We start from the raw sequence: 26,659 nt of genomic DNA, 5'->3' as shown, positions 1-26,659 counted from the left end.
TCATGCCACTCCTTGCATTATCCATTACTATTATCTTAGTTCACCTCCTTGTACTTATAGCCAGAAGGGAGCTTTGCAAACAGTGAAGAGCAGAGGCTCTGGAGTAAGATTGCTCGGGTTCAAGTTTTGGCTCTACTGCTTGCTAGCATAGAATTTAGGCAAATTGCTTAACTCTCCAAGTCTCAGTTTCCTTAGATAAAGAATGTCATCAATATTTTTATTGCAACCCATTCCTATTTTTCTTCTTTTTTCCAATTTATTTCCCTTATTCCATCTCTCACACATCCAGTAGTTTTGTAAAGTATAACTCTTTTTACTCTTCAGCTTAAAGTCCTTTGGTATCTTTAGGATATAATCCAAGCCTTTACAACTGGTATCAAGGCTGCTAATGATCTATGCTTGGCTGCCTTTTGTACTTTCTCCACACGAACCTTACCTGCAGTTCTATAAATGCGTTATGTCTCTTCACCTCCAACCCCAACTGAGGCCTGGTAAGTTTCTACATATTCTACACTTACTTGAGATGCCATACTTTCTGGAACACCTTACCTGATTTGCCTTTCCTGAGAGAGGTGCCTGCCCTATTTGCTTCCTTAGAATGCTAGGTTGAGTCTTTCAGAACATTCTTAATCTGTTTGCTCAGCCCTACAAAACTGTAAGTGCCTTGAGGGCTGGGACTGAGTTTTCTCTCTTTAGTACATAGTATAATCCCTGGCTAAATAACAGTTATTCCAGAAATTTCTTGAGGAATAAATAAGTAAATAACTGAGTAGAGTTTGGGGTTAAGAGACAATAGAGGGTTCAGGTTATTAACTATGCCATTTTTATGGATTTTAATTACTCTGTCAAATAAGGGGTAATATTGGATAATACCCAAGAATTACTTGGATTAGGTCAGTTTATTGGATACTTGTCATTCACCACTTCATATATTGTTATTCCTGAGCAATACTTTCATTTAAGCTTCATTTTTGTTGTTTTTTATCCCAACCCCTCCTACTCTCATCCTGGTCTGGGCCCTTTTCCTAACTCAATCATGTTCTCTTGATTTATATTCTTGGTATTCTCAGCTGACTGCTTGTCAAAATCTACTTTCAAGGGTTCATTTATTCTAAAGTGTAAGTAAGATTTCTGTCCAGGGACTACTTTGTCCCAGAGAGCTACATTTTAATATAAGACCAAATTTTATTGAAAAGGAATGAGAGACCCCTCCTGTGTCCCAAGTCATACATTCATCAAGACATGAGACTTAAGACAAGAGATGGATTTGAGATTATGGAAGATATACGTCTATTTCTACATATATACACATCTATGTAAAAATGCCTTTTAGGTATTAAATGTTCCTTTTCTCTTTCCCAACTACGGCACCCTGTGGATTTTAAATACATTCTTAAGTGCTATCACCCACTTGATGGTAGTGAAGCTACAAAAGACCTAAAATCAATCAACTTGATAATGTACTCTTATATTGGCTATCCTTTCTTCCTTACTTCATTACCTCTACCCCTCATACCTGTACCCGGGGGTCACACCCCAGGCCATCTCTAGTCAGACTAGAAAACCCCATGATTCATAGAGTACTGGGCAGAGTATACAGAAGGGCCTTTTCTCAGTAGTGGAAATACTTAGCCATAGACTGAATACTGCTTTGGTTTCACCTAATAATTTTTAAAAGAAAGCCCTAAAAGGATCAAACTTTTCTAAGCAACTTAATTCTGTCCCAGAATAAAGTCCAAGCATATTGATAGGAATACAGAGATATCCTTGTTATCCTAACAAGGTTAAAGTTCACAATGTCTGATAGGTAGTCAAGGATTATGAGGCCTGAAAAGATGCAAGAAAATACAATCCATAACAAGTAGGAGTACTGACCAATTGAAACTGATCCAGAACTGACACAGATATTAAAATGATCAAATTCACACATTGAAGTTATTATATCTGTGTTCTAGTTATACACTTAAAAGGAGAAAAGGAAGACATAAAAAAGATCCAAATTAAACTTCAAGAGTTGAAAACTACAGTGCCTGAGATGAAACATATATTGGATGAGGCAATTGGCAGATTGGATAGTAGAGAAGTAAAGGTTAACGAACTTGAAGAAATAGTTATGGAAACTATAAAAAATTGAAGCATAGTGATAAAAGAAAAAATAATTTTTTAAAAAATGAAGAGAGCATCAGTGAACCGTGGAAGAACTTTAAGTAGCTTCATATATGTGTTAATTGGGGCCCCTAAAGGAAAGGAGATTGAAGACAGAAAAAATAATGGCCCCAAATGTCCAAATTTAATGAAAACAGATGGAAGAAGTACAAGAAATATGAGGGCAGCCACGTCAATGCCCATCATAATCAAACTGCTCAAAAACAGTAACAATAAAAAACTCTTAAAAACATCAAGAGAAAAGAGACATGGTTTATATAGAACAAGTAAGTACAAAGATGATAGAGATTATCTTTTTATTGGAAACAATACAAGCAAGAAGACAAAGTACTGAAAGAAAAATAAAAACCTGTCTACCTAGAATTCTTTACTCAGCAAAAAAGAAAAAAAAGAAAAAATTCTTTGAAAAACCAAAGTGAAATAAAAACTTTTCCAGACATACAAAAGTGAAAGAGTTTGTCTCTAGTCGAATTGCATTACTGAAATTATTAAAGAAAGTCTGTTAGTGAGAAGGAAAATGATATCAGATGGAAATCTGGATCTACACAAAGAAAAGAACAGCACAAAAAATGGTAACTACCTGGGTAAATATGCTAAATTTTTCTTATTTAGATTCATTAAAAGATAACTGACTCCTTATGCAAAAAATCAATATAATGTGGGATTAAAATATAGTAATATGCAATAAAAATGGATGACAAAAATAGTAAAAAAGTCAGGAGGGGACAAATGGAAGTATACTAGTCTAAGGTTCTTATACATGAAGTGGTATAACACTACATGAAGAAAGGCTGGTAAATTAAAGATGTATACTATAAACTGTAAAGCAACAACTACAAGAGTTTTAGCTAATAAGCTAGCAATGGAAATAAAATGGAATCATAAAATATTCAAAAAGAAGGCAAAAAAAGAAAAAAGGAACAAAGAATAGATGGAACAAATAGAAAACACACAGCATGGTGGCAGATTTAAACTCAACCATATCCATAATCACATTGAGTGTAAAACGTCTAAGCGCACAAATGAAAAGGCAGAGATTATTAGACTGGTTGAAAAAGCAAGACCCAATTTTAGGGTGACTACCTAAAATACACTTTAAATATAAAGAAAAAAGTTAAAGGTGAAAGGATAGAAAATGATATACCATGCAACACTAATCAAAAGAAAGTTGGAGTGTTAATATCAGACAAAGTATATTTTGGAACAAAGAATACTACCAGGGACAATGAAGGCAACTTCATAATGATAAAGGCATCAATTCATGTCCATTATGTCAAAAGGACATAATAATCCTAAGTGCTTATGTAACTAACCACAGAGCTTCAAATACATGAAGCTAAAACTCATAGAACTGCAAGAAGAAATACACAAATCCACAATTATCATCAGATATTTCAATACCACTCTCAATAACTGATAGAACAAATAGGCAGAAATCAGTAAGGATATAGAAGATTGGAACATTATTAAACAACTTGACCTAATTAACATTTATAGAACATTCCATCCAACAGCATTCTTTTCAAGTGCACACGGAACATTTATAGATCATTTAATCCTTATTAGGTGGGTGCTATCATTATTCCCATTTACAGCTGAGTAAACACAGGTCTGAAAAAGTTTGGTAACCTTCTGAAGGTCACACAGTTAAATGTCACAGCTGGGCTTTGAACCCAGGGTATCTGACCCAGAATTCTTAATCACTAGGCTCTGTGGCCTCCCTTGAGCACCTGGAATAGCTCAGGTCTCTAAGACTTAGAATGAAATCCTTTTAAAATAAACAATGGAATGGGAGACTCAAATAGCATTCTCTAAATACTGCTTGGGAAGGAAGTACCTTCCCCCTTTCCTCTCATATTCCCACTCAGCCCAAATGGCCTGTCTGCTTTCTTTAAGTGACATGACTTATAGGTATCATAAACTCGGGTTCCGCAGCCGCTGGGGCTGAAAGAGAAGACAGTTGTAGACTACAAAAGGTTGGTGGGAGCTGACTCTTCCTCAGGCTGCATCTCCGTTGGGTGGGCGGTCTAATATACATCCAAACAGAGATCAAGATGCCTGTTTGCCGCTCTTTAAATGCTGGGATCTGGACAACAACTCCTTTTCCAGGAAGGAAATGCGTTTTTATTAAAATGACGTAAAGAATCCTTAGTTCATAGTAGACTTTCTTTGCTTATCCTCTTATCTCTGTTATTAGTACTGTAATGTATATAGCAATCACAACACGGAAAAACGTTGGCATGTCTTCCAGGGTGAGGTTTCTTTCTTGCCTGGCAAGAAAATGCCATAGAGGGGAGCACCTTTCTAATGGATCTTTGGCTGAGACCTGAGGCGTGACTGTTCCAGGGGAGGAAATTTGAAAAGGGGGATATTATTCTGCCTTACTATGCTGCGCGTAGGATTCAAACTGCTCAGCAAATGTGAATCTTGATAATACAATTAAAAAATCAATTTTCTCTTTAATATGAACTTAATGTCTCACTCCCCACACCTTTCCCGCCCCTCCTCCTTGTCCTTTCTACGGGGCTTCCATCCTGTATTCACATTCCCCTCTACAGTTAGTGACTACCTAGTTCTTGTCTCTCATTTCCCTCAGCAGCCCCTTTCCTCTTCCTGGGCGTCTTGCCCCTACAGCGTTGTCCTCCCTCCCTTCCCTGCAGTCCACGGTCTCAGAGGAGATCAAAGAGCGGTAGTGTGGCTGCCTCGCAGCTGAGAGAATTTTCCAGCTCCCCCTCCTGGCTGGGCCGAGTTGTGGGCTGAGAGGCAGGAGGCTGGGCTGGGGCGTCTTCACTTCTGGGGGGAATTAGGAAAGAGGTGTCCGAAGCCGCGTTGTACACAATAGAAAAACAAAATTCCCTTTGTGCTAGTGTGGTGTCCCTCGGTTTGGGTCTTTGCCACACATTCTTGAAAGCCATTGTTTACACTAGGGTTTTGCAGGTTAGGAACGGTGCCGGTGGGAACCGAGCTGACACCTTAAGCGCTTCCCTGGGACTGAATTGACCCTACAATCAGTTGAGGGAAAAGTCACCCTCCAGGGGGGCCTCCAGAGCACAGGAGGGAGGACGGCAACTGGCCAATCAGGAGGCGAGGCCGAGCCAGGCTTCCCCTCGTCGCTCGTGAGCTGCAAACAGTGGAAAGTTGGGAACCTCAGTCGCTGGCCCAGGCGGAGAGCAGAGGCGGCGGCGAGGGCAGCGGGACTTGGGCCGCGGCGCCGCAGGCTCAGAGCTGCCCCCGGGGCATGGACCCGGCGCGCCGCCCGCACTCCGCCACAGGCTGTCCAGGGCCCGTGGGCAGATAGCAGTCCAGGAGGAAGCCGCATCCAGACAAAAGCTGCCGCATCCCTGCCCTGCCCAGCCCCTGGAGGGATTCGAGTTTGGTGCTTGTGCCCGTCTGATTCTCAGCGCCAAACTTTTTGCTAGTTCAGAGATTCCAAGAGTCTGATGAATTACTCTGAGAGCAAACCCTCTGCCTGTTGTTGAGGAGGACTGAGCACAGTGCTTAGGCGCTCAGGGGGAAAAAAAAGAAAATGATTTCCTGGGAAGTTGTCCATACAGTATTCCTGTTTGCTCTTCTCTATTCTTCCTTAGCTCAAGATGCGAGCCCCCCGTCAGAGATCAGAGCTGAGGAAATTCCTGAGGGGGCCTCCACGTTGGCTTTTGTGTTTGATGTGACTGGTTCTATGTATGATGATTTAGTTCAGGTGATTGAAGGAGCTTCCAAAATTTTGGAGACGTCTTTGAAAAGACCTAAGAGACCTCTTTTCAACTTTGCGTTGGTGCCTTTCCATGATCCAGGTAAGGGAAATATTTATACTTTGTCTTTGCTATGTCTCATGATTACATTATTTCTCATGCTGTGAATGAAATTGTTTGTCAGAAGTTTCAAAACCATTTTTAAAAAATGTGCAGCTGAAAATAGTTGTAACAAAGAATTGCTTGCTGGCGTCTGGGTTTGCTCACTGATACCTACTTAAGTCTCAGCCCTGGTGGAGATGCTTGTTTAGGGAGCTTGTACAGTGGTCCTCAAACCTCGAAATGTGGAGTTACGAAAAACAAAACTAAAAATCTTGGGCAACGACATCAAAATCACTTAACTCACTTAGATTTTAGAACTAAAACATGTTTAATTACGAAGGCAGACTTGGACACGAATTTATAGCAGCGAAGCTCTAGGGGTTAACATCCAGATTGAAAGCACACTGAGGATAACTCTCATTTAAGAGGGGAAAAAACCTGTTGTGTGAGACAGAAGGAAGCCTGTAAGTAGCAACTACTATTAGAACTGAAGACATGAAAAGAGAGAAACCAATCATTTCTTAACTGAATCTATTCATCTTTGCACCAGGGCATCATTAGATATGTTCACAGATAGGTATAAACATTACATCCATGTCTCCTGCAGTAGAATTTCATGTAATTCGGAATGTCTGTGCTTTTTAAAGGTCGTTGAAGTGAAATAACTTCATTTTTGCCCTAAAACCATGGGTTTCAGCAGCTCCACTGTAATATGATCCTATTTACTTTTTTCAGTTTCTCTTTAAAGTAGCACCTCTCTGTGAGGCTTATAGGAGCCCCCATTGCCATAACTGAGGGTAGCCTTGCAAGGGGAGCCCTGGGGCTGACAGTCTAATGTCCACCTGAGTTTCATTAGCACAAATTGCTGCCCAGTTGAAGAAATGAAGCAGTGATTTCTTAACGGCCCTCCCCCACTGTTCTCCCACACTTTTCCTGCTTTTGAAATTCTCCCTTCACTAGAAGAACTTGACACAACCTCTTCACAATGAGAGTGTGATATCGGCAATCTGAAATTCTTTCCTGTGCATTTAGCAAAGGTATATAAGTTCAAATTATTGGTAGGTATTAAATGTGGCAGGTTTTAACTATTAAACAATGGCACTGGGAGAAATTTAAAGATAAATAGAACTCTCGGATTTTCATGCTCTTCACATGATGAAAGCAATCTGTCCTACTCTTCTGGGATATGTAATATATATATACACACACACATACACATACATACATTACATATACATAATTACATATATTTGTAATTTCTACATTGGTTAAACATGAATATTATTTATATTTGAATAAATAATTGAATGATTATTTACTGTGTTTACTGTCTTAGTAAGACCCTTCATATGTTGTGATTTTCAGTGTATTAAATGTCAAGATGCCAACTGTGATGCAGTTTGAGGTTTTTGTTATTTCAGAATACCTTGAATATGTTTCTTCTAGATGGATGAGTCTGAAGTTAGCTAAAAAATGAAGTGAAATTTTGTTTTTTCTCTAACACCACGATTTGCTTTTCACCAAAGAACTCTTATGAAATTATATTGCTGTAAACAGAATACAAAAATTGCCTCAAGTTATACATGGATACTGGACTATCCTGATATTTTGAAGTGATATGAAAACTTATTGGAATGAATTGTATTGTGGTGCCCTGCCTTTCAATTGTTACCAAATGGGAAAGTTTGCACATTGCTATAGTTGACTTTCCTGTAGTTCAGCAGTCATGATTTAAAGTTGGGGAAACTTGACATGCTAATAACAGATGACTGAATAAGTTAGAGCTTTTCTGAATCCAGTAATATGAGAAAATGGTTAACTAATTTAAATTGGTTTCATAAACTTAATTGTGGGTATAATTCAACAGAATTATTACTTCTGTTTACATTGTGATTCGAAGTAGAAGTGGCCAAATGTTCATGCTATCTAAAGCTATTTAAAATATTTTTGAAGATAAAGAGAGAAATTGAAGTTTAAACATACCGTTAACCTTAGTATTCACTTTACTAGATTGTAGTACTTTATTTGTGTGATATTTTTCCTCTGTAGGTGTGTGTGTATAATCATTAAGAGTTTTTGGCCTCTATGTAGTTTTTTTGTGTGTGTGGTTTGTTTGTTTGTTTTTTTTTTTGAAACAGGGTCTCACTCTGTCACCCAGGCTGGAGTGCAGTAGCACTATCATGGCTCACTGCAGACTCAACCTCCTAGGCTCAAGCAGTGCTCTCACTTCAGCCTCCCAAGTAGCTGGGACTATAGGCACATGCCACCACATCTGACTAATTATTTTTTTCATAGAGACAGGGGTTCCACTGTGTTGCCCAGGCTAGTCTTTAACTCCTGACCTCAAGTGATCATCCTGCCTTTGCCTCCCAAAGTGCTGGGATTACAGGCATGAGCATCTTGGAATGACAGGAAGGACCTTAAATGGGAATTGGCTGTCTTAGTGAGTGACATTAGAAAAGTATATTTACTTTTTGACTCTTAATATCCTCAACTATATAAATTGAGAGAATTCTATGTGAATATCTCCAAGGTCTCTTCTAATTGTGACAGTTAATGACTCTGTTTTATATATGGTTGTTTTCATAGTCCCTAACACATATTCCTATGGTTGGGTGACACAACCAACATGGAAAGAAATAATGTATGGAATTTAATATGATTATATTAATAATCTTGAATGTTTATAAGCCCTTTGACATCTATCGCATTTAGCTAGATGAAATAATGGATAAATTCTGGGATATATTCTATGTCTTTTGATATAAACCTTTAGATCTTTGCAGATGATTGCTTTGGAGCCCTGCATTACAGTTTGGGGCAAGGTGTGTGTTTGCAGATGGAGTAAATTTAAAACACATGGAACACATAGGTAGTGGAGGCAGGATGTCTAACAAGTTGAAAATGAGATAAGACCATTCAGAATATGTGCACGTAAGAAGCGCTGTGTTGAACTAGCAGCACATGTGTCTAGAGTAGGAGGAGGTACCAGAGATGAACGGGGGTCATGGAAAGGCGAGCCAACCTTTTGATTTTGATGTTAACTATGGTTAAGATGGACTTTCCACTTTCACAATCACATTTAATGTATTGATTTTTAATGGTTTTATTGAGATGTAATCCCCTTACCATACAATTCTTCCACTTAAAATGTACAATTTGATGCTTTTCAGTATATTCACAGATAGGTGCAAATGTTGCCACAGTCCATTGTAGAACACCTTCATTACCTCAAAAACAAATCCCGCACCCTTCAGCTTTCAGTCTCCTATACCCCAGTCATCTTCCCCTCAGTCCTAAGCAGCCGCTAATCTATTTTTTTGCTTCTACAGATTTTTCTGTTCTGGACTTTTATACAAGTAGAATCATATTCTATAAGGTCTTCTATGACTGGCTTCTTTCACTTTAGCATAACATTTTCAAGGTTCATCCATGTTGTAGCATGTATTAGTACTTCATTCCTCTTTTTATGGCCAAATAATATTCCATTGTATGATATACCACATTTTGTTTATCTGTTAGTCCATGATGGATATTTGAGTTGCTTCTACTTTTTGAAACATTATTGCAAACAATGCTTCTATACATATTCATGTACAAGTTTCTGTGTAGACAGTTGTTATCATTTCTTTTGGGCATATACCTGGAAGTGGAATTGCTGGGTCATAGTAACTCTATGTTTAATTGTTTGAGAAACTGCCAAGCTGTTTTCCAAAGCAGCTGTACCATTTTATATTCCCACCAGCGGTGTGTGAGGGCTCCGATTTCTTCCCAACCTCCTCAATACACTACTATTATTATTATTTGAAAAATGCAAAGGTTCTTTATTATAACACATAGATTTATAAAGCTCTTCTTACAGTTAAAATAATTCAAAAAAATAGAAAGTAAACTCATTCTGGAGACTATTCTCTTTATGTAGCATACAACTTGTTTTTTTCCTTCCAACTTTCATTTTAGGTTCAGGGGCCCCATGTGCAGGCTTGCTACATGGGTAAATTGCGCATCACTGGGGTTTGGTGTACAAATGACTTCATCTTCCAGGTAGTGAGCATAGTACCTGATAGTTTTTCAATCCTCATCCTCCTTCTATCCTCTAATCTCAAGTAAGTTCCAGTGTCTGTTTGCCTCTTTGAGTACATGTGTACTCAGTGTTGAGCCCCCACTTATAAGTGAGAACATACGGTATTTGGTTTTCTGTTCCTGCATTAATATGCTTAAGATAATGGTCTCCAGCTGCATCCATGTCACTGAAAAGGACATGATTTCACTCTTTCTTATGGCTGTGTAGTATTCCATGGTGTATCTGTACCACATTTTCTTTGTCTAGTCCGTTGTTGATGGACATCTAGGTTGATTCCATGTCTTTGCTGGTGTAACATGCTGTTATTGAAATTTTTGATTCTTGTGTATTAATTTTCACTGTGCTTTTTACATAGCACTCAAAATATATTCCTCTCTTCCTTGAAATACAACATTGAGGAGGGCTTATCATCTCTCTTTCACTATAGCTCCTTTTATCACTCACTCTCTTATATCCCCTCCTCTCTTTAAAGCAGGTACCAGAGACAGGAGGAGAGAGAACAGGACAGTGTGTTTTAATGAGTTACTTCATAGAAATAAAACTCTTTTTTTCTTCTCTTTCACAATTGTGTCTCCACTTTCTTCCCAGGATATCTTATGTGAGTCTCCATGCGTTCATTCATTCACTCACCTATATGTTTCAGACCTTGCTTCACATGAAAGGGAGTAAAACAGATAAAAGCTCCTGCATTCATGGAGCTTACATTCTATTGCAGGGGTGGGGAGTGACACAGGCAATAAAGAAAACAATTAAAATATATACGGTATTTTTGATGATGATAATTGGTATGGAGAAAATAAAAAGCAGGAAAAGGGATGGGGAGTTTGAGGTGGATTGAAGGTGTTGGAATTTTAAATTTGGTCATTAGGGAAGTCCTCAGTTGAAAAGTCACATTTGATCAAAGACTTGAAGGAGGTGAGGGAGGGAGAAATGAGGATATTTATGGAAAGAATGTTACAGGTGGAGAAACAATAAATGAAAAACTCTCCTGATAAGAGCATCCTGACATGTTCAGGGAACAGTGAAAAGACCAGAGAGTCTGGAACACAATGAGTGATAGGAACAAGTTAGAGGGTGAAGTCAGAAATATGGTTGAGTCATTTCAGGAAAGGGCTCGTAGTCCATTGTGACTTTGGCTTTTACTCTGAGTGAGATGGGTTGGCATTTTAGGGTTCTGAACATAGAAGTGACATGATCTGACTTATGCATCTACATAATCATTCTGTTGTTTGAGAATAGTCTGAAGCAGAACAAGGGCAGAAACAGGGAGAATAGACTGGACACTATTGTATAATTCAGACAAATGAAGATGGTGTATCTTGCATGAAGTTGGCGGCTGTGGGAGGTGTGAGAAATAATTGGATTTTCTGTATATTTTGAAGATGAAACCAAAAGGATTTAATGAAGAACTGGATGTGAGGTCTTAGAAAAAGAAAGAAGACAAGACAGGTTCTGAGGATTTGGCTTGAATGATGCTATGGTTTGGATATGGTTTTTCCATGCTAAAAATTTTATGTGGAAATTTGATACCCAATGTGTCAGTGTTGGGAGGTAGGGCCAAGTAGGAAGTGTTTAGGTAGATCTCTCGTGGACAGGTTAATGTCTTCCCTTGAGGGCAAGTTCTTGCTCTTGTGTGAATAGATTAATTCCTTTAAGAGTAAGTTGATTGGGCGGAGTGGTGGGGGGTAGGGGGAGGGGTGGTGGGGAGCTCGGTGGCTCACACCTGTAATCCCAGCACTTTGGGAGGCTGAGGCAGACAGATTACTTGAGGTCAGGAGTTCAAGACCAGCCTGGCCAACATGGTGAAACCCTGTCTCCACTAAAAATACAAAAATTAGCCAGCCATGGTGGCATGTGCCTGTAGTCTCAGCTTCTTGGGAGGCTGGGGCAGGAGAATCACTTGAACCCTGGAGGTGGAGGTCACAGTGAGCTGAGATTGGACCATTGCACTCAAGCCTGGGCAATAGAGGAAGACTCTATCTCAAAAAAAAAAAAAAAAAAAAAGAGCAAGTTGTTAAAAAGAGTCTGGCTTCCTTGGTTTTTCTCTCTTGCTTCCTCTCTTGCCATGTGATCTCTTTGCAATGCCCCACCTCCCTTCCATCATCCACTATGAGTGGAAGCAGCATGAGGCCCTCACCAGATGCAGCTGCCCAATTTTGAACTTCCAGCCACCAGAATCATGAGCCGAATATGCCATTTTTCTTTAAAAATTACCCAGCCTAAAGCATTCTGTTACAGCTACACTGAATGGACTAAGACAAGTGAATAGAAGCATAGCATGGCCTTTCACTGAGATGGAGAAGAATGAGCAAGAAGCAGGTTTGATAAAGAGTGGTAAGATGAAGTTTTGATTTTTAGGTGTTAAAGTCTGAGATGCCTTTTGATACTCAAGTAGAGATAAGAAGATAGTTGGATATGTGAGATCTAAGTTCAAGGGGAGATGTCTTGGGATCCAAAGACATACATATAGATAGTATTAAGGACAATTAGACTAGACGAGACCATTAAGGGGGACTGACTATAAATGGAGAAGAGAAGAGATCTGAGGACCTAGCCCTGGGACTCCAATGTTTAGAAATCAGTGAGATGAGGATGAATCAGCAAAGCAGCCCAAGAAATTGAACTCAGGGTAGGAGGAGAAGAGTATGTTATCCTAGAAGTCAAGAAACTGTTTCAAGGAAGAACTAATTGGTCACTTAAAAGGAGGATCAGGAACTGGCTAATCAGTTTAGCAATGTGGAAGTCATTGGTGACTCAACAAGAATAGTTTCAGGGAGGAGATGGGAGCGAAAGCCTGTTTGGAGAGAATTCAAAGAGAATGGGAAAAGAGGATTTGGAAATCTTTGTAATTATATTGCCGTGTCCAACTACTGGAACAGTTGCTTTGTTCATGAGGCTAAAACTGAACTTAGTTTTGACAAACAATTCAATCAGTATTTTATGAAATACAAATATAAATATATTGCTGTGTCCAACTACCGGAACGGTTGCTTTGTTCATAAGGCTAAAATTGAGCTTAGTTTTGATGATAGATTCAACAAGTATTTTATGAATACAAATAAAAGTAAAAAGAACATCCAGTTTGGAACAGAATACTTGTGTTCTTTTCCTTATTCTTGTCACTTCAGCAAATCTTTTAACCTTGCTCGAAATTCAGCTGAACAGAATGCACTAAAATTTAAGAGTGAGAGATTTTGGACAAGGGTAAGTCTTATTTCTCAGGATAATAAAATATTTCAACTTTGGTGGGTCTTATGGCACTGGATGTCTCCTGAGGATATGTAGAGGTGTTTTGCTCGACCCTCTGTTTCTCCATCTATAAAATTAGAGCATTGGTAGGTTATTATCAAAGTCCATTATTTACATCATTATAACATAAAGAAAAGTAAGCGAATATAAAGAGGTTCAAAGTAGCAAGGACTTAATTCATTGGGAGAAATATTGACATTATATATCTTTGCATATAAAAGTTTTCATTTTAATACAGATCATCAGCCTTCAGTGACTTTGTATAGTTTGGCTGTACCTACACAGTGTTAAGAAAATCCTCCAGGACTTTTTTTTAGTTAAATGATTATTTTAGAATATTTTTCTGAGCAATAGCAAGATAATTTGAAACCATAATGAATAGAAAGATTTTTACATGGAAGATATTACACATTTGGACCTTGAAAACCTATGCACAGCTATATGAACTGAAATTCAAATTGAAATATTTTCAGTTTCAATATGTATAGGAAAAAGAGCCAAAAAGCAGTCTCTCTGTGCCTCTAGCACATCTTATAGGAAGGAGGATTTTCATGAGCAAAATGATTGGTCTCTTATATCCAAGAGAAATTCAGCTGAACAGAATGCACTAAAATTTAAGAGTGAGAGACTTTGGACAAGGGTAAGTCTTATTTCTCAGGATAATAAAATATTTCAACTTTGGTGGGTCTTATGTCACTGGATGTCTCCTGAGGATATGTAGAGGTGTTTTGCTATGCATAACAAAGACTTTCTCTTAAAGTATAGGGACCAAAGTTTGGTAAATCAGATATTTTAAATGTGGTAGGCATGTTTCCTATTTAACAGAATCCTCTGTGACTCCCAAGAAATGAAGTTTTTTCCCCCCCTTGTTAATTAGTTAAGGAACAGCCTTCTACTTTATTGTTGATAAATCAGAATTTGACATTGCTTATGATTTGTTTCTGATCAAACAGATAATAACCATTCTTGATGGTCTTTATAATTCTGCTTACTCATCTTTCTCCCTGACTAGACATTAAGCTCCAAAAGACTAGTTGATTCATCTTACAGCCACACAATAGACACTCAAGAAATGTTTCATGAATGAATGAATGAATGCTGGAGACAAAAACTGGTAATTTCTCTGGGTATTTTTATCCTGCCTTTCATATCTATGATTTTTAACTCACAAGTAGAAGAATATAATTCACAACATAATAATTTGCTAATTGGGCCTTTTTGGTGATAATATATCTCCCATCCAAGCTTGAATATGAAATGGAAGGATAATTATGACCCAGATAATGCCTGACTGAGTCTTGTGTAGTGATTGATTGTTTCTAAAGCAGGTGATTTTGTTGGGGATTTAAATGCAGTCTGGAATGTTTCAGCTGTATGCTATAAGGCAGTCTGCCTACCTTCCAATTTTAACTGGACTGGCTGAAGGAGTGTTAGAACAATTAAACCGATTTCCAAGGAGCACTATGCAACCAGAGGATCCGTGTTGTAGGTGTTCTCACAAATCTACAGGGATTCTCAACCTTGGTTTTTGTGGTTTCTGATAATCCCATGAGGAGTCTTCATCACTGTGGAGAATAGGAAAAATTTAAAAATGGACATATGTCAACTATAAGATGTGATGCTATCAGTTTTTCCTACCTTAGTGATGCTATCATGGTTAAATAAAACATATGCAAAAGTCCTTTAAAAGTACTATAGAACAAATGGTGTTGCTGTAACTTATTTGTCTATAAACATTGAATAGGTACTGGAAGGAAGGCAATTATCAAGGAAAATAGTACAACACTTATACAGTGAGACTAAAAAGTAAATAGAAAAAGATTCTACTCGATGACTTGACTGTTAACCTATAGGCAAAGGATGATTCAAACCAGTTCAGTTATATAACTAATCTAATATATTCTCATATGTTCAGTGCTTTAAGAAGCATGTATGCTTTACTATATTGTTCCTTTCAGCCCTAGGCCACTGCCTCATAATTGGAAAACCAGCAAGAGAATCTAGAAAGTCAAAGATAAGCCATTAGATCCATTCATTCATTCATTCAGTTATTTAGTCTATCAATTACAGACTTCTTACCATTTGTCAGGGGCTATGCTAGGTGCTCTTGATTCAAGTCTATGAGAAATAGGGCAAGATAAATTACAATATACTATACTATGCTACCTTTTATAGCAGAAGGAAGCATAGGGTGCTGTGCAGACCCAGAGCAGTGCACCTGATCCTGAATTAAGACGGTGGTAGTCAGCAAAGGTTTTCTGGAAGAGTTGTGGCCTGGACTGAAACCTGAAGAAAGTGCATGAATAAAAGCAGTTTAATCAAACATTGAGGAGTTTCAATTTCATCCTGAAAGCTATCAGGAGCCTGGAAGGATTATAAGTAAGGAGTGACATTATTGGGTTTTTATTTTAGATCTCTATCTCCTGGATGGATTGGAACGGGAGTCCTGAGAGCTGGGAGATGAAATGTGAGGCCATCACAATTCAGAGGGAAACGTTGAGGGGACTTGGGTGTAGAGATGAGGGGATAGATTTCTGAGCTATTAAGAATGTCCAATGGACTGGACATGGTCCTAAGAATCTGAAAACAAGAAATATAATTGCCTTTTGGAGGTTAAAATTTGAAATTAGCATATGATGGAAGAGAAAAGATATGCAAAGTTAGCTTTAAGACACGTTACTCCCAGGCCAGTAAGTGCTGATAGTGAGCTCCTTATATATTAACTTATCCAAGATAAAATGTCAGCCGAAAGTGTAGGGATTCGGCAATGAAAAAGAGTCACAGAAACAGACTTAAGCAGTGGACAGCCAAGTTCTAACTAGGGTTCAGGGTGTTAGTTCATTCTATACTTGAATAACCAGCCCACGCATCAGCAGTCTTTCTAACTGTGGTGATAGACTGTTTATCCTTATAAATATGTAATGATGTCATTACATATTTGGATCATAATATTAACTCTCCTTTTTCTGGTTGAATGCTCACCAAACAGCCTCCTGAAAATGTGACCTCATGCACTTTCCTTATGGGGAGAGAAGGCTGTCTGTAGTCAGACTGGCACATACATCAGGTTCACCAGGCAGTTATATTCCTCATTGTTAACTCATATTTTGGCACACTAGTCATATCCATCAGTCCCTTTTGTTTAAAATATTCTGACAGTGTCAAGTTCAAGTTTCTGAATTTGCAAGTCCAAGAACGAGTCCTTGGTCAATGATGATGAATTTATCAAAGTCTCTCTGTGTGGATCTGTTTGGGTGGCCTGTCTGTCTCCAGGTATCACTCCTCAGCATTTCCAACTGTCAGTATTAGTATGACTAGTGCCAAGTAGCTGTTCTGTCCACTTGAAACTTACATAGATGACAACTGAAGCCATCGGAATAAATGAGATCATCCAAGGAGAGAGTGCAGACTGAGAAAAGGAAGGAGACAGGATAGAACTTAGAGAACACAGTCATTTAAAGTAAGACAGAAAAAGGGAAGTTCATTATGGACTCTGGAAAAGGGAGTCCAGGAAGATAGGGAGAAAAATAGGAATGAGTAGTGTTTGGAAATCTAAAAAGTTGTTAGTTTTAAGCAGGAGAAGTTGTCAACTCTGTGCATTTATAGAGTTACTGAAAATAAAGGATAAACAACACGTAGCTAAACAGGACAGTTTTACTGGAGCTGTGGAGCCTCCATAGAAGGCTAAAATGATGAGTTAAGGAAATGGAGCTGGTGAGTACAGTATGTTCCTTTCAAGAAAGAAAAGCATGGGCCCTGGAGTCTGATGGGTTTGGAAGTCTGGCTCCACCAGTTACTTGCTGTGTGATCTTAAGTTCTTTGTGCTTCAGTTTTAGTATGCCCAAGAAGACAGGGCATACTCCTAGGGCTGCCATAGCAAACTATCACAAAATGTGTGACTTAAACAACAGAAATTTATTGTCTCACAGTTCTAGAGGCTGGAAGTCCAAAATCAAGATGTTGGTAGGGTAGTGAAGGCTGTGAGGGCAAATCTGTTTCATGCCTCTCTCCCCACTTCTGGTGGTTTGCTGGCAATCTTTGACATTCCTTGGCTTGTAGATACATCACCCTAATCTCTGCCTTTTTCGTCACTTGGTGTTCTCTTTGTGTGCTGTGTCAGATTTTCCTTTTCCTTTTTTTTTTTTTTTTTTTTTTTTTTTTGTGAGACAGAGTCTCACTCTGTTGCCCAGGCTAGAGTGCAATGGCGTGATCTCAGCTCACTGCAAACTTCTGCCGCCCAGGTTCTAGCGATTCTCCCTGCCTTAGCCTCCGGAGTAGCTGGGATTACAGGTGCCCGCCACCATGCCCAGCTAACTTTTTGTATTTTTAGTAAAGATGGGGTTTCACTATGTTGGCCAGGCTTGTTTCAAACTCCCGACCTCAGGCCATCTGCCCACCTCGACCGCCCAAAGTGTTGGGATTACAGGTGTGAGCTACCGCAACCAGCCAAATTTTCCTTTTTCATGAGGACACCAGTCATATTGGATTAGCGGCCCACGATACTCCAATGTGGCAGCCTCTTAATTGTATCTACAATGACTATTTACAAAGAAGGTCACATTCTGAGGTGCTGGAGGATAGGACTTTAACATATGAATTTTTGAAGGACATAATTCAACTCACAGCAGATCATTTAGCAATTAACATTAGAAAACCAAAACTCTAACTCTTTTACTAGGGAAACTCAGTTTGTTCTAAAATTTCTGATCAAAATGTTTGCATTAGGGAATATCATAGACTCTAAACTCTGATCTCTTTAATTGGATAGGAACAGAGTTCTCAGTGGCAGTCATGGAGAAAGGCATTAATGTTTGGGGTGCTATTTAAGTTCTCAAAATAATTTGTATTGTTAAAAACCTGTTACTTTCTTTTTTTTTTTTTTTTTGAGACAGAGTTTTACTTCATCACCCAGGCTGGGGTGCACTGGCATGATCTCAGCTCACTGCAACCTCCACCTCCTTGGTTCAAGCAATTCTCATGCCTTAGCCTCCCAAGTAGCTGGAACTACAGGCACACGCTACCATGCCTGGCTAATTTTTTGTGTTTTTGGTACAGACAGGGTTTCACCGTGTTGGCCAGGCTGGTCTTGAACTCTTGACCTCAAGTGATCCACCCGCCTTGGCCTCCCAAAGTGCTGGGATTATAGGCATGAGCCACCACACCCGGCCCTGTTACTTTTAAGCATGCATTTAATAAAGTTGTATTTAATATTTTGTTGGTGATGTTGAGATATTTAATTTTGAGATGGGGAAAATTACATAGGAGCTAGGAATTCTGGGAATTATGTATGGGTTCTAAAATATTTTGGCATTGTATACTCCCAGCTTTCTTTTCTTCAAAACCTTAAACACTAATTGGAGCAATTTTTCCGTTAGCACCACGTCTCTGAGAACTTCGCTTTAAGCACTGTTTTACAGCAGGTGGAAGGAATTCCTTGATGTTCTCAGGCTGTAAGCCATGCTTATTACCACCAAAAGTGTGTCAGGGTAACCTTTATGCTCTTGCCAAGTTCTGACAGGGAGAGAGTTAAGTGAGAAGCATGGGTGATGGGGAGGAGATAAATACAAGAAAGGGTACTTAAAATTTTTTTTTTCTTTACAAATAGAAGGTCAAGAAAATATATTACTTCACTAAGTAATAGAGAACAGAATTTTAAAAAGATATTGTACTATCTGGAATTTCAGTTTTTAAAATTCAAAGTGAAATCTGTTATGCTTTTTGTTTAGCTCCTTAGTTTCACTTCAAAGCCTTTTACTAGAGCACACAGAAAACCTCATTTCTATTGTTTTCATATTCCCCAGAGGGCCTTCCCTGCTCTTCTTAGGTGAACATGCTCACCACCTCCTTGATCAGATCATCACACTTTTGCCTTGAAGTTTTCTCCCCAGCCACACCCTATGTTGGAATGTCCCCTATGTGCAGGACAATGTCTCACCCATAATCAAAAGATTTTCCAAAATTTCACATCTCCCAAGGAACTTTCCTGGAATATTAGAAAAGTGTCATTCTTTTTAATATTGAGATCCCTTTCTATATTTATTGTATTTTATGGACTTAATTTGTGCCTTTGATAATATTACCCCTTCTTAATCCTTCTACATCATAATGAAAATTAACAGGGGATTTGATTTATCTTGACAAAGTAAAATTTAGTAGAGTTAGAATGGCATAGGTTTTAAGTGAATGGATTCTAATATCAAATAGACTAGCATTTGATTATTAGTAAGTTACTAACTTCTCAAAGCCTTAGTTTCCTTATCATTAAAGTGAGTATCAATAAAGTGAGAATAACAATCATACTTCCTTTGCAGAATTGTTGTAAGGCTTAGAAGAGAAAATCCATGTAAAACATTTGGTGCAAAGCCTGACACAGAGCAAGGACCCATGAGTGTCCTATAAGGGAAATAACACTTGACCTAGAGTCAAAACACTAGTACTGGCTCTGTAACTGGACAGGTAACTAGACTCTTAGAACCTCAGTTTCTTTTTGCATAAAATAAGGATAAAACCAGTTTTGTGTACTGATAAATGTTAAATCTCTGGCTCTGGAGCTTGGGGTAGGAAGGGGGCTTTATTTGTAGCATTTGCCAGTTTGTATGATATTGTTACTCCTCCATGGCCAATTTCAAACACCAACATGAAGCCTGGATATAGAGTTGGAAATAGATGTGTACATTCATCTCTCATTCACCACCTAAAATTCCCTCCACAAAGAAGGATATTTATGTTTCAGTGAGACTATGTACTATTGGTGAAAGGACTTAGTATAATTGTCATTCACAAAATGTTAGTTTAATTGTTCTTGGAAAAGTCTATTACAAGGGTAGAGTTAGTGAGAGTAGAATTAGTTCTGTGATGGAGAAAGCAGAAAAGAGTGTTTTCTTTTTCATGACGGTTTTGGGAAATTTCAACATTAAATACCCGGTGAGGCCAGGCAGGCAACACCAATACAGAAGTGGAACAAGGAGAAAGCTACTGCCTGCTTACATCTTCATGGGGTATCTAATAGGTACCTCACATTTATCATCAACCCCTCCCCACCCTACATGTGTCTTCTCCAGTGTTCCCCATCTCAGTACAGGCACCACCTTTTCTTACTTATTTGGGACAAGGCCTTTTGAGATCTCCTGTGCTCCTCTTTTTCTTTCACACCCCGCATCTGATCCCTCCACAAATTATTTTGGCTCTGCCTTCAAGATCATTTTAAATTTGACCAGTTCTCATCTCCCTCTACAGGTACTCCTCAGCCTGAGCCACTTTAACTGGTCTTACTGCTGTTCTCCCCAGCGCTGCCCGAAGGATCCTTTTAAAATGAAAGAAATGTCATTATTCCCAACTTCCCTTTCTGATGTCCTTATTCACATCACTTTTAGCATATTGGCCTCTTTATTGTTTCTTATGTGTCAGGCACACTTCCTCTCCAGAGCCATTGCCCTTGCAGTTCCCTCTTTCCTCAGATCCTTGATTTGCATGGCTGGCACATCATTTCATATGGCTCTTGGCTAAAAGTCACTTCCTAAGAAAAGCCTTCCCTGACTACCCATCTAACATAGTTCTGCACATGAATCTGTCTTGTTAACCTGCTTTTTTTTTCTTTATAGAATTTAGCACTGGTTGTCTTTAAAGATGATGTGAATTCGTTCATTTAAGTTCTATCCTCTCTTCTAAATATAAACTCCATGAGGGCAGGAACTTAATTTTCATGACTGTATTTGGTAGAGCCTCATGTAAGTTTCCTGGCATACAGAAGGCACTCAATAAAGTGAGTGCCTTCTTTTATTTAAAGAAAGAATGAATTTTTTGTATTCTTTTTGTACTTGAAAAAAAGTTCTAATCATTTTGTGTAGAGTTCTACCTATGTCCAAAAGATCAAACTTACTGTGTTGCTCAAATATTCTCTTTATCAGTTATTGCCCAATTGATCTATCAGGTTTTTAAAAAGTTATATTAAATGTTCCCATTGTAATTATGGTTTTGTTAATTTCTCTTTGTAATTCCAGTCAATTTTGGGCTTTAAGGCCATGTTGTTAGGTACATACTGGCTAAGGATTGTTTTATCTTTCTAGTGAATTTTTCATTTTATCTTTAAATATATGGCCATTTTAATCTCTAATGGTACTATTTGCTTTTAAATGTGTTTTGCTTGGCATTAATAATACTGTTCCATATCTGATTGGTATTTATCAAATACTTTTCCCCTTCTTTTATTTTCAAACTATTTTTATAGTCAAATTTGATCCTATTACTCATTGTGATTTTTAATATAGACTTATTTCTACGATCTTATTTTATGTTTTCTATTTACTGTGATTTTTGTTGATCTTTCCCCCTCTTTTCCTACTGTTGAGTTTTATTTAGATGCTGTTTCCCTGCCCCCCGGCATTGGCTTAGAAATTACACATTGCATCTCTTTTTCTCTTTTAAAAATGCTTATCCTTGATTTGGTTGTCTTGAAGTTAATCATTGTTTTTGTACTTCTGCGTAATATAAGGACCTTAGGGGGCTTTATTCTGATCACCTTACTCCTACTCTCTGTAGTATGGTTATTTCACTTTGTTTTTAAACACACCCAAATTAGTCACGTTGTTTACACAGTCAGTGTTTCCTTAGATTTAACTTGTTTGTTGATTTCTTTACTCATTGTTGCTTCTAGCTCCCTACTCCTTCATTTTGGATTCTTATTCCCCCACCAACTCTATGTATTCTTTACATTCTCTAGTAGTTTTTTCAGGGATGACATACAAGTAGGAAATCCTTTTGGTCTTTATTTGAGAATCTATGTATACTACCTTCATTGTTGATTAGTAGTTTAGTTAAGTGTAAAATTCTATATCTAACTTAGCCCACTGAAGATAGCATTTTATTGTTTTCTGACTTCTTTTGTTGTTGACGAAAAGTCTTCTCTTAGTCTAATTTTTGTCCCTATTTAGGTAAGCTGTGTTTTCTCTGTGGTTATTTTAAAATTATCTCTGTCTTCTGTTTCTGCAGTGCCTTATTCAGTGTCTAAGCATAGATTTGGTTTTGTCTTTCCTGCCTGGAACCTGGTTTGCCTCCCCAACTCAAGGACTCAGATTTTTATTAAATTCTGGACAATTCTTGTCTTTCAGATATTTCCCCTCCTTATTGTCTGTAATCTCCCCTTCATAAAACCTTGTTAAGTGTATTTTAGATCTTCTCATTCTGTAAGCCTTTTTACCTTTCATATTTTGTATTTTTTTCTCTTTGCTGCATTTTGGCTGATTTCCTCAAATCTTTCATACATTTCTCTTCAGTTCTGTCCAATCTACTCTTTAAGCCATCCATTAAATTTTCAGTTTCAATGATCATAGTTTTTTTTTTTTTTTCAGAAGTTTCATTTGGTTCCTTTTCAAATCTGCTTATTTTGTTTTTTTTTTATAAATAATATTCTCTATATTACTAGAGTCTCATATTGTTCTATTATTTCTACTTCTTAGAGTGGTGCAAATTCTCCCATCTATTTGTTCTGCTGACTGTTTGTCATTGTGGTTTATTTCTTTGTGTGGTTGCTAATTGCCTCCTATCAACACATCTTGAACAGGGAGTCTGGTGCACCTTGGCTTGTATACTACCAGTCTTTCTACAGAGGGGTTTGCATTTGCTTTTGCTGGGATTCCAAAATTAGCTTGTGGACTAATTTTTGGGCTTTGGATTCCAGTACTGTACAGCTAGTATAACCTCTATTATCTGTTATATGTTTCTGGCTTAGGGTTTCAACTTCTCTTAGGAGATTTTTTTGACAGATGGCAAGCTTTCTTGACAATTTTTTGGGTTAGTGGGAGGAATTTTTCCTTGTTTTACTGATAGGGCTCAGCTTTATAAAAGAGTGCTCCATTGTAGCTCTCTGACCCAAAAAGGCTGATACCATAAAAATCATGCCCACATGGACATTAACACTTTAATAGTCAAATCCTATGTCAGGATTTTTGTGCTGCTGTGGTGACAGTTGAAGTTTATTTCTGTTTTGAGATTCTTTTTTATTTTGGGCGTTGGGATATTTCCCTTTATTCTTACCACCCCATCCTAACTATTTATTAAAAAGGAAATTCTATATTTTGCCCAGTGTTTCTGTTTTAGAGGCAGAGTGTCTTCCATGTCAACTTAGTCTGTCATGTTACTGAAAGGTCACTTCTCATATCTTCACACATTTCCTTGCCTCTGTATTCTTTTCCCATGTCCAAATTTCTCCCTTTCAAAAAAAGGTCTTTCTCATAGTAAAATATTTGCTTACACAGAAAACTGTAGGCCCAGATGATTTCTCAGAATATCTTTACCAAGTATTCAAGGAAAAATAATTATAATTGTACCGAACTACTTTCCTGGCAATAGAAAAAAGGCAATACTTCCCATTAGGCTAGCATAATCCTGGTACCAAATATCTGATATGAATACTACAAGAAAGAAAAATTATAGGCCAACTTCCTTTATAAACCTAGAGGCAAAAATTCCCAAATCAATATTAGCAAACCAATCCAGCAATATATAAAAATGAGCAGATGTAATGACCAGGTTGTTTTTATCTCAAGAATAAAAAGATTAGTTTAACACTAGAAAACAAATAATTTTACTAGTAGATAAAGAAAAATCATATGATCATCTAAATAGTTACATAAATAGTATTTGATATAATTATATATTCATTTATTAGCAAACAAAGAAACAAGCAACTCTTACCCAACTAGGAATATACAATAACTTCTTTAATCTAAAACTAATTCCTCAAAAACTCAAAAATAGTCATCATATTTGATGGTTAAACTAAAGTTTTTCCCTTTGGAATTGCAATGAAGATAAAAGATAGCATAAAGAAAGTTTAACTCTAGTGTATCTATACCAGTGGTTCAGTTTTCATTCCCAATATTACTTGTGACTTCTGTTTTTCTTATGATTAGTCTAGATCAGTGTTTCTATTGGGAGGAAACTGCTTTTGGTTTTGTTGATCATCTCTAATTTTTTGTTTTCTGTTTTATTAATTTGTGGCCCTATTTTTATTATTTTTAAGATTCTCCTTTGCTTAGTTTTCTTCTCTTGTTCTTTTCTAACTTTAAAATTTAAATGTTTCTTTTTACCTTTCTAATGCAGATATTTGAAACCTTTTAACTTCGTCATACATTTATTTTCATGAGCCACTTTAGTCCATCTTAAAGTTTTGATCTGTTGTATTTTTGTTTTCATTTGATTCTAAATACTTTGTAATTTCTACTTCAAACATTTCTTATTTAAGAGTATGGTTTTTAACAAGAATGAGATATCAACTTACACCTGTAAGGATGGCTGCTATCAAAAAGATGAAAGATAAGTCCTGTAAGGATGTGGTGGATAGGGAAGCCTTGTACATTGTTGGTGGGAATGTAAATTAGTACAACCATTATGGAAAACTGTGGAGATTCCTCAAAAAACTAAAAATAGAATTACCATCTGATCCAGCAATCACACTTCTGGGTATATATCCTAAGGATTTGAAATCAGTATGTAGAAGAGATATCTGCACTCTCATGTTCATTGTAGTGTTATTCACAATAGCCAAGATATGGAATCATTCTGCATCCATGGATGGATGAATGGATAAAGAAATGTGGTATACGTGCACTATGAAATGCTATTTGGCCTTAAAAAGAAAGGAAATTTTGACATTTGTGACAACATGGATGAACCCGGAAGACATTATGCTAAGGGAAATAAGGCACAGAAAGACAAATATGACATGTTTTCACTTATATGTAGAGTCAAAAACAATCAAATTCATAGGAGCAGAGAGTAGAACAGTGGTCACCCGAGGCTAGGGAGGAATGGGAAGATGTTGGTGAAAGGATACAATGCTTCAGTTAGGAGGAATAAATAAGTATTTGAAAAAAAAAGTCTTCAATGCTTAATAAATCAGACCATTCTAAGTTAAATTATTTGCCTTAAAAGTTGCTATTTTAATAAACCTTTGATTAAAAAAAGTGATCTTTGCTTTCCAAACATATACGTATTTTTTTAAATTGTTGAGACTTCTTTGGCCAACCAGTTTGGTCAATTATTATTTTTTAAACATTTTGAGTGTATTTGAAAAGTGTAGGTATCCTCTACTTGTTGGATGTATAATTCTTTATATATATCTTACACCAAGTTGTTAATTATATTGTAAAGAGAGGTGATATCCAATAGTTAAGAAATTTGAGACCAGCCTGGGCAACATGGCTAAACTCCATCTCTTTAAAAAATACAAATTAATCAGGCGTGATGGCAGATGCCTGTAGTCCCAGCTACTTGGGAGGCTGAGGCAGGAGAATTGCTTGAGCCTAGGAGACAGAGGTTGCAGTGAGCCATAATTGTGGCATTGCACTCCAGAGTGAGACCCTGTCTCAAAAAATAATAAAATAAAATAAAAAACAATAGTTAAGAACATAGGTTATGGAGTAGACTATCTGAGTTTTAATCCTTGCTCTGCTGCTTACTAGCTCTGTAAATATGAGCATAACTTCTCTATCCTCAGTTTCTTCATGTGTAAAATGTGGATAATGATAGTACCTTCTCATAGAGTTGTTTTTATGGTTAAATTAATTAATATATAAAATGCTTAGAATAGCTCCTGGAATATATGTCTAAATTGCTATTATTCAAATCCATATTTCTAATTATTTTTATTTTCTTGTGCTATCAGTTTGTGATAGAGATATATTGAAATCACCCACTATAATCTGTGTTTTTCTCCTTGTACTTTGGTCCATCTTTTATTCTCTATGTTGTAAAGCTATGATGTGTACATTTAAAATTATTACATCTACTTGGTATATTTATACATTTTTGCTATTGCATGGTAATATCTTTCTTAATCCAAGTGACTTTGTGGAAATTAGAAAAAGCCACACCCTGTGGGGCAGGCAGTTTGGCCTAAGGCTGATTCAGGAGGTTGTCCAGGATGGCTCAGGGATGTCTAGTCCAAGCAACATCACAATTGGTCAGATTTTATCTGGAAGGCTGTCTTTCACTGGTTTTCCACCTGAGAGTGCTGCTAGGCCTTATGGCGTAGTGCTGGGGTAAGGCTCCAGAACTCCTCCTTAGCCACTGGGAGACCCTTGTGAGCTGCTTGGACATTGCTATATGAAGCTGGGGAACCTGGAGAAAAAGTCTCAAGTATCACTCCATCAGCTAACTGAGGAGAACACAACTGCTCTAAAAACCACATCTGGAGTTCAGGTGTGGGCTGAAGACTGTGACAGACCAGGGCAGCCATACCTGATGAGAGTGAGAAGGGATTAGGAATTTCCATTTTTCTCTGGGATGCGGTGGGGAAGGGAGTTCCAGAAAGCTGGGAATGGAAGGGGGCTACCTATGAGTGGAGCAAAGGAGAACCAAAGTTCTA

The 26,659-nt window shown here is 37.6% G+C and overlaps 1 protein-coding gene across 1 annotated transcript in view; it reads left to right on the top strand.

Moving 5' to 3' along the window:
- Positions 1–5,315: 5,315 nt before the first annotated feature.
- The window catches only part of HMCN1 (hemicentin 1), a 434,555-nt gene continuing 413,211 nt past the window's right edge, over positions 5,316–26,659 (top strand). Inside the window, exon 1 of the mRNA XM_030818744.1 lies at positions 5,316–5,960. Coding sequence (XP_030674604.1) covers positions 5,693–5,960 — 268 coding nt within the window. The 5' untranslated portion in view covers positions 5,316–5,692. The remainder of the gene's footprint in view (positions 5,961–26,659) is intronic.

Source organism: Nomascus leucogenys, chromosome 9 (genome assembly GCF_006542625.1).
Source record: "Nomascus leucogenys isolate Asia chromosome 9, Asia_NLE_v1, whole genome shotgun sequence".
NCBI lineage: Eukaryota > Metazoa > Chordata > Mammalia > Primates > Hylobatidae > Nomascus > Nomascus leucogenys.
The sequence above is the reverse complement of the archived record's forward strand: the minus strand, read 5'-3'. Positions and strand labels throughout refer to the sequence as shown.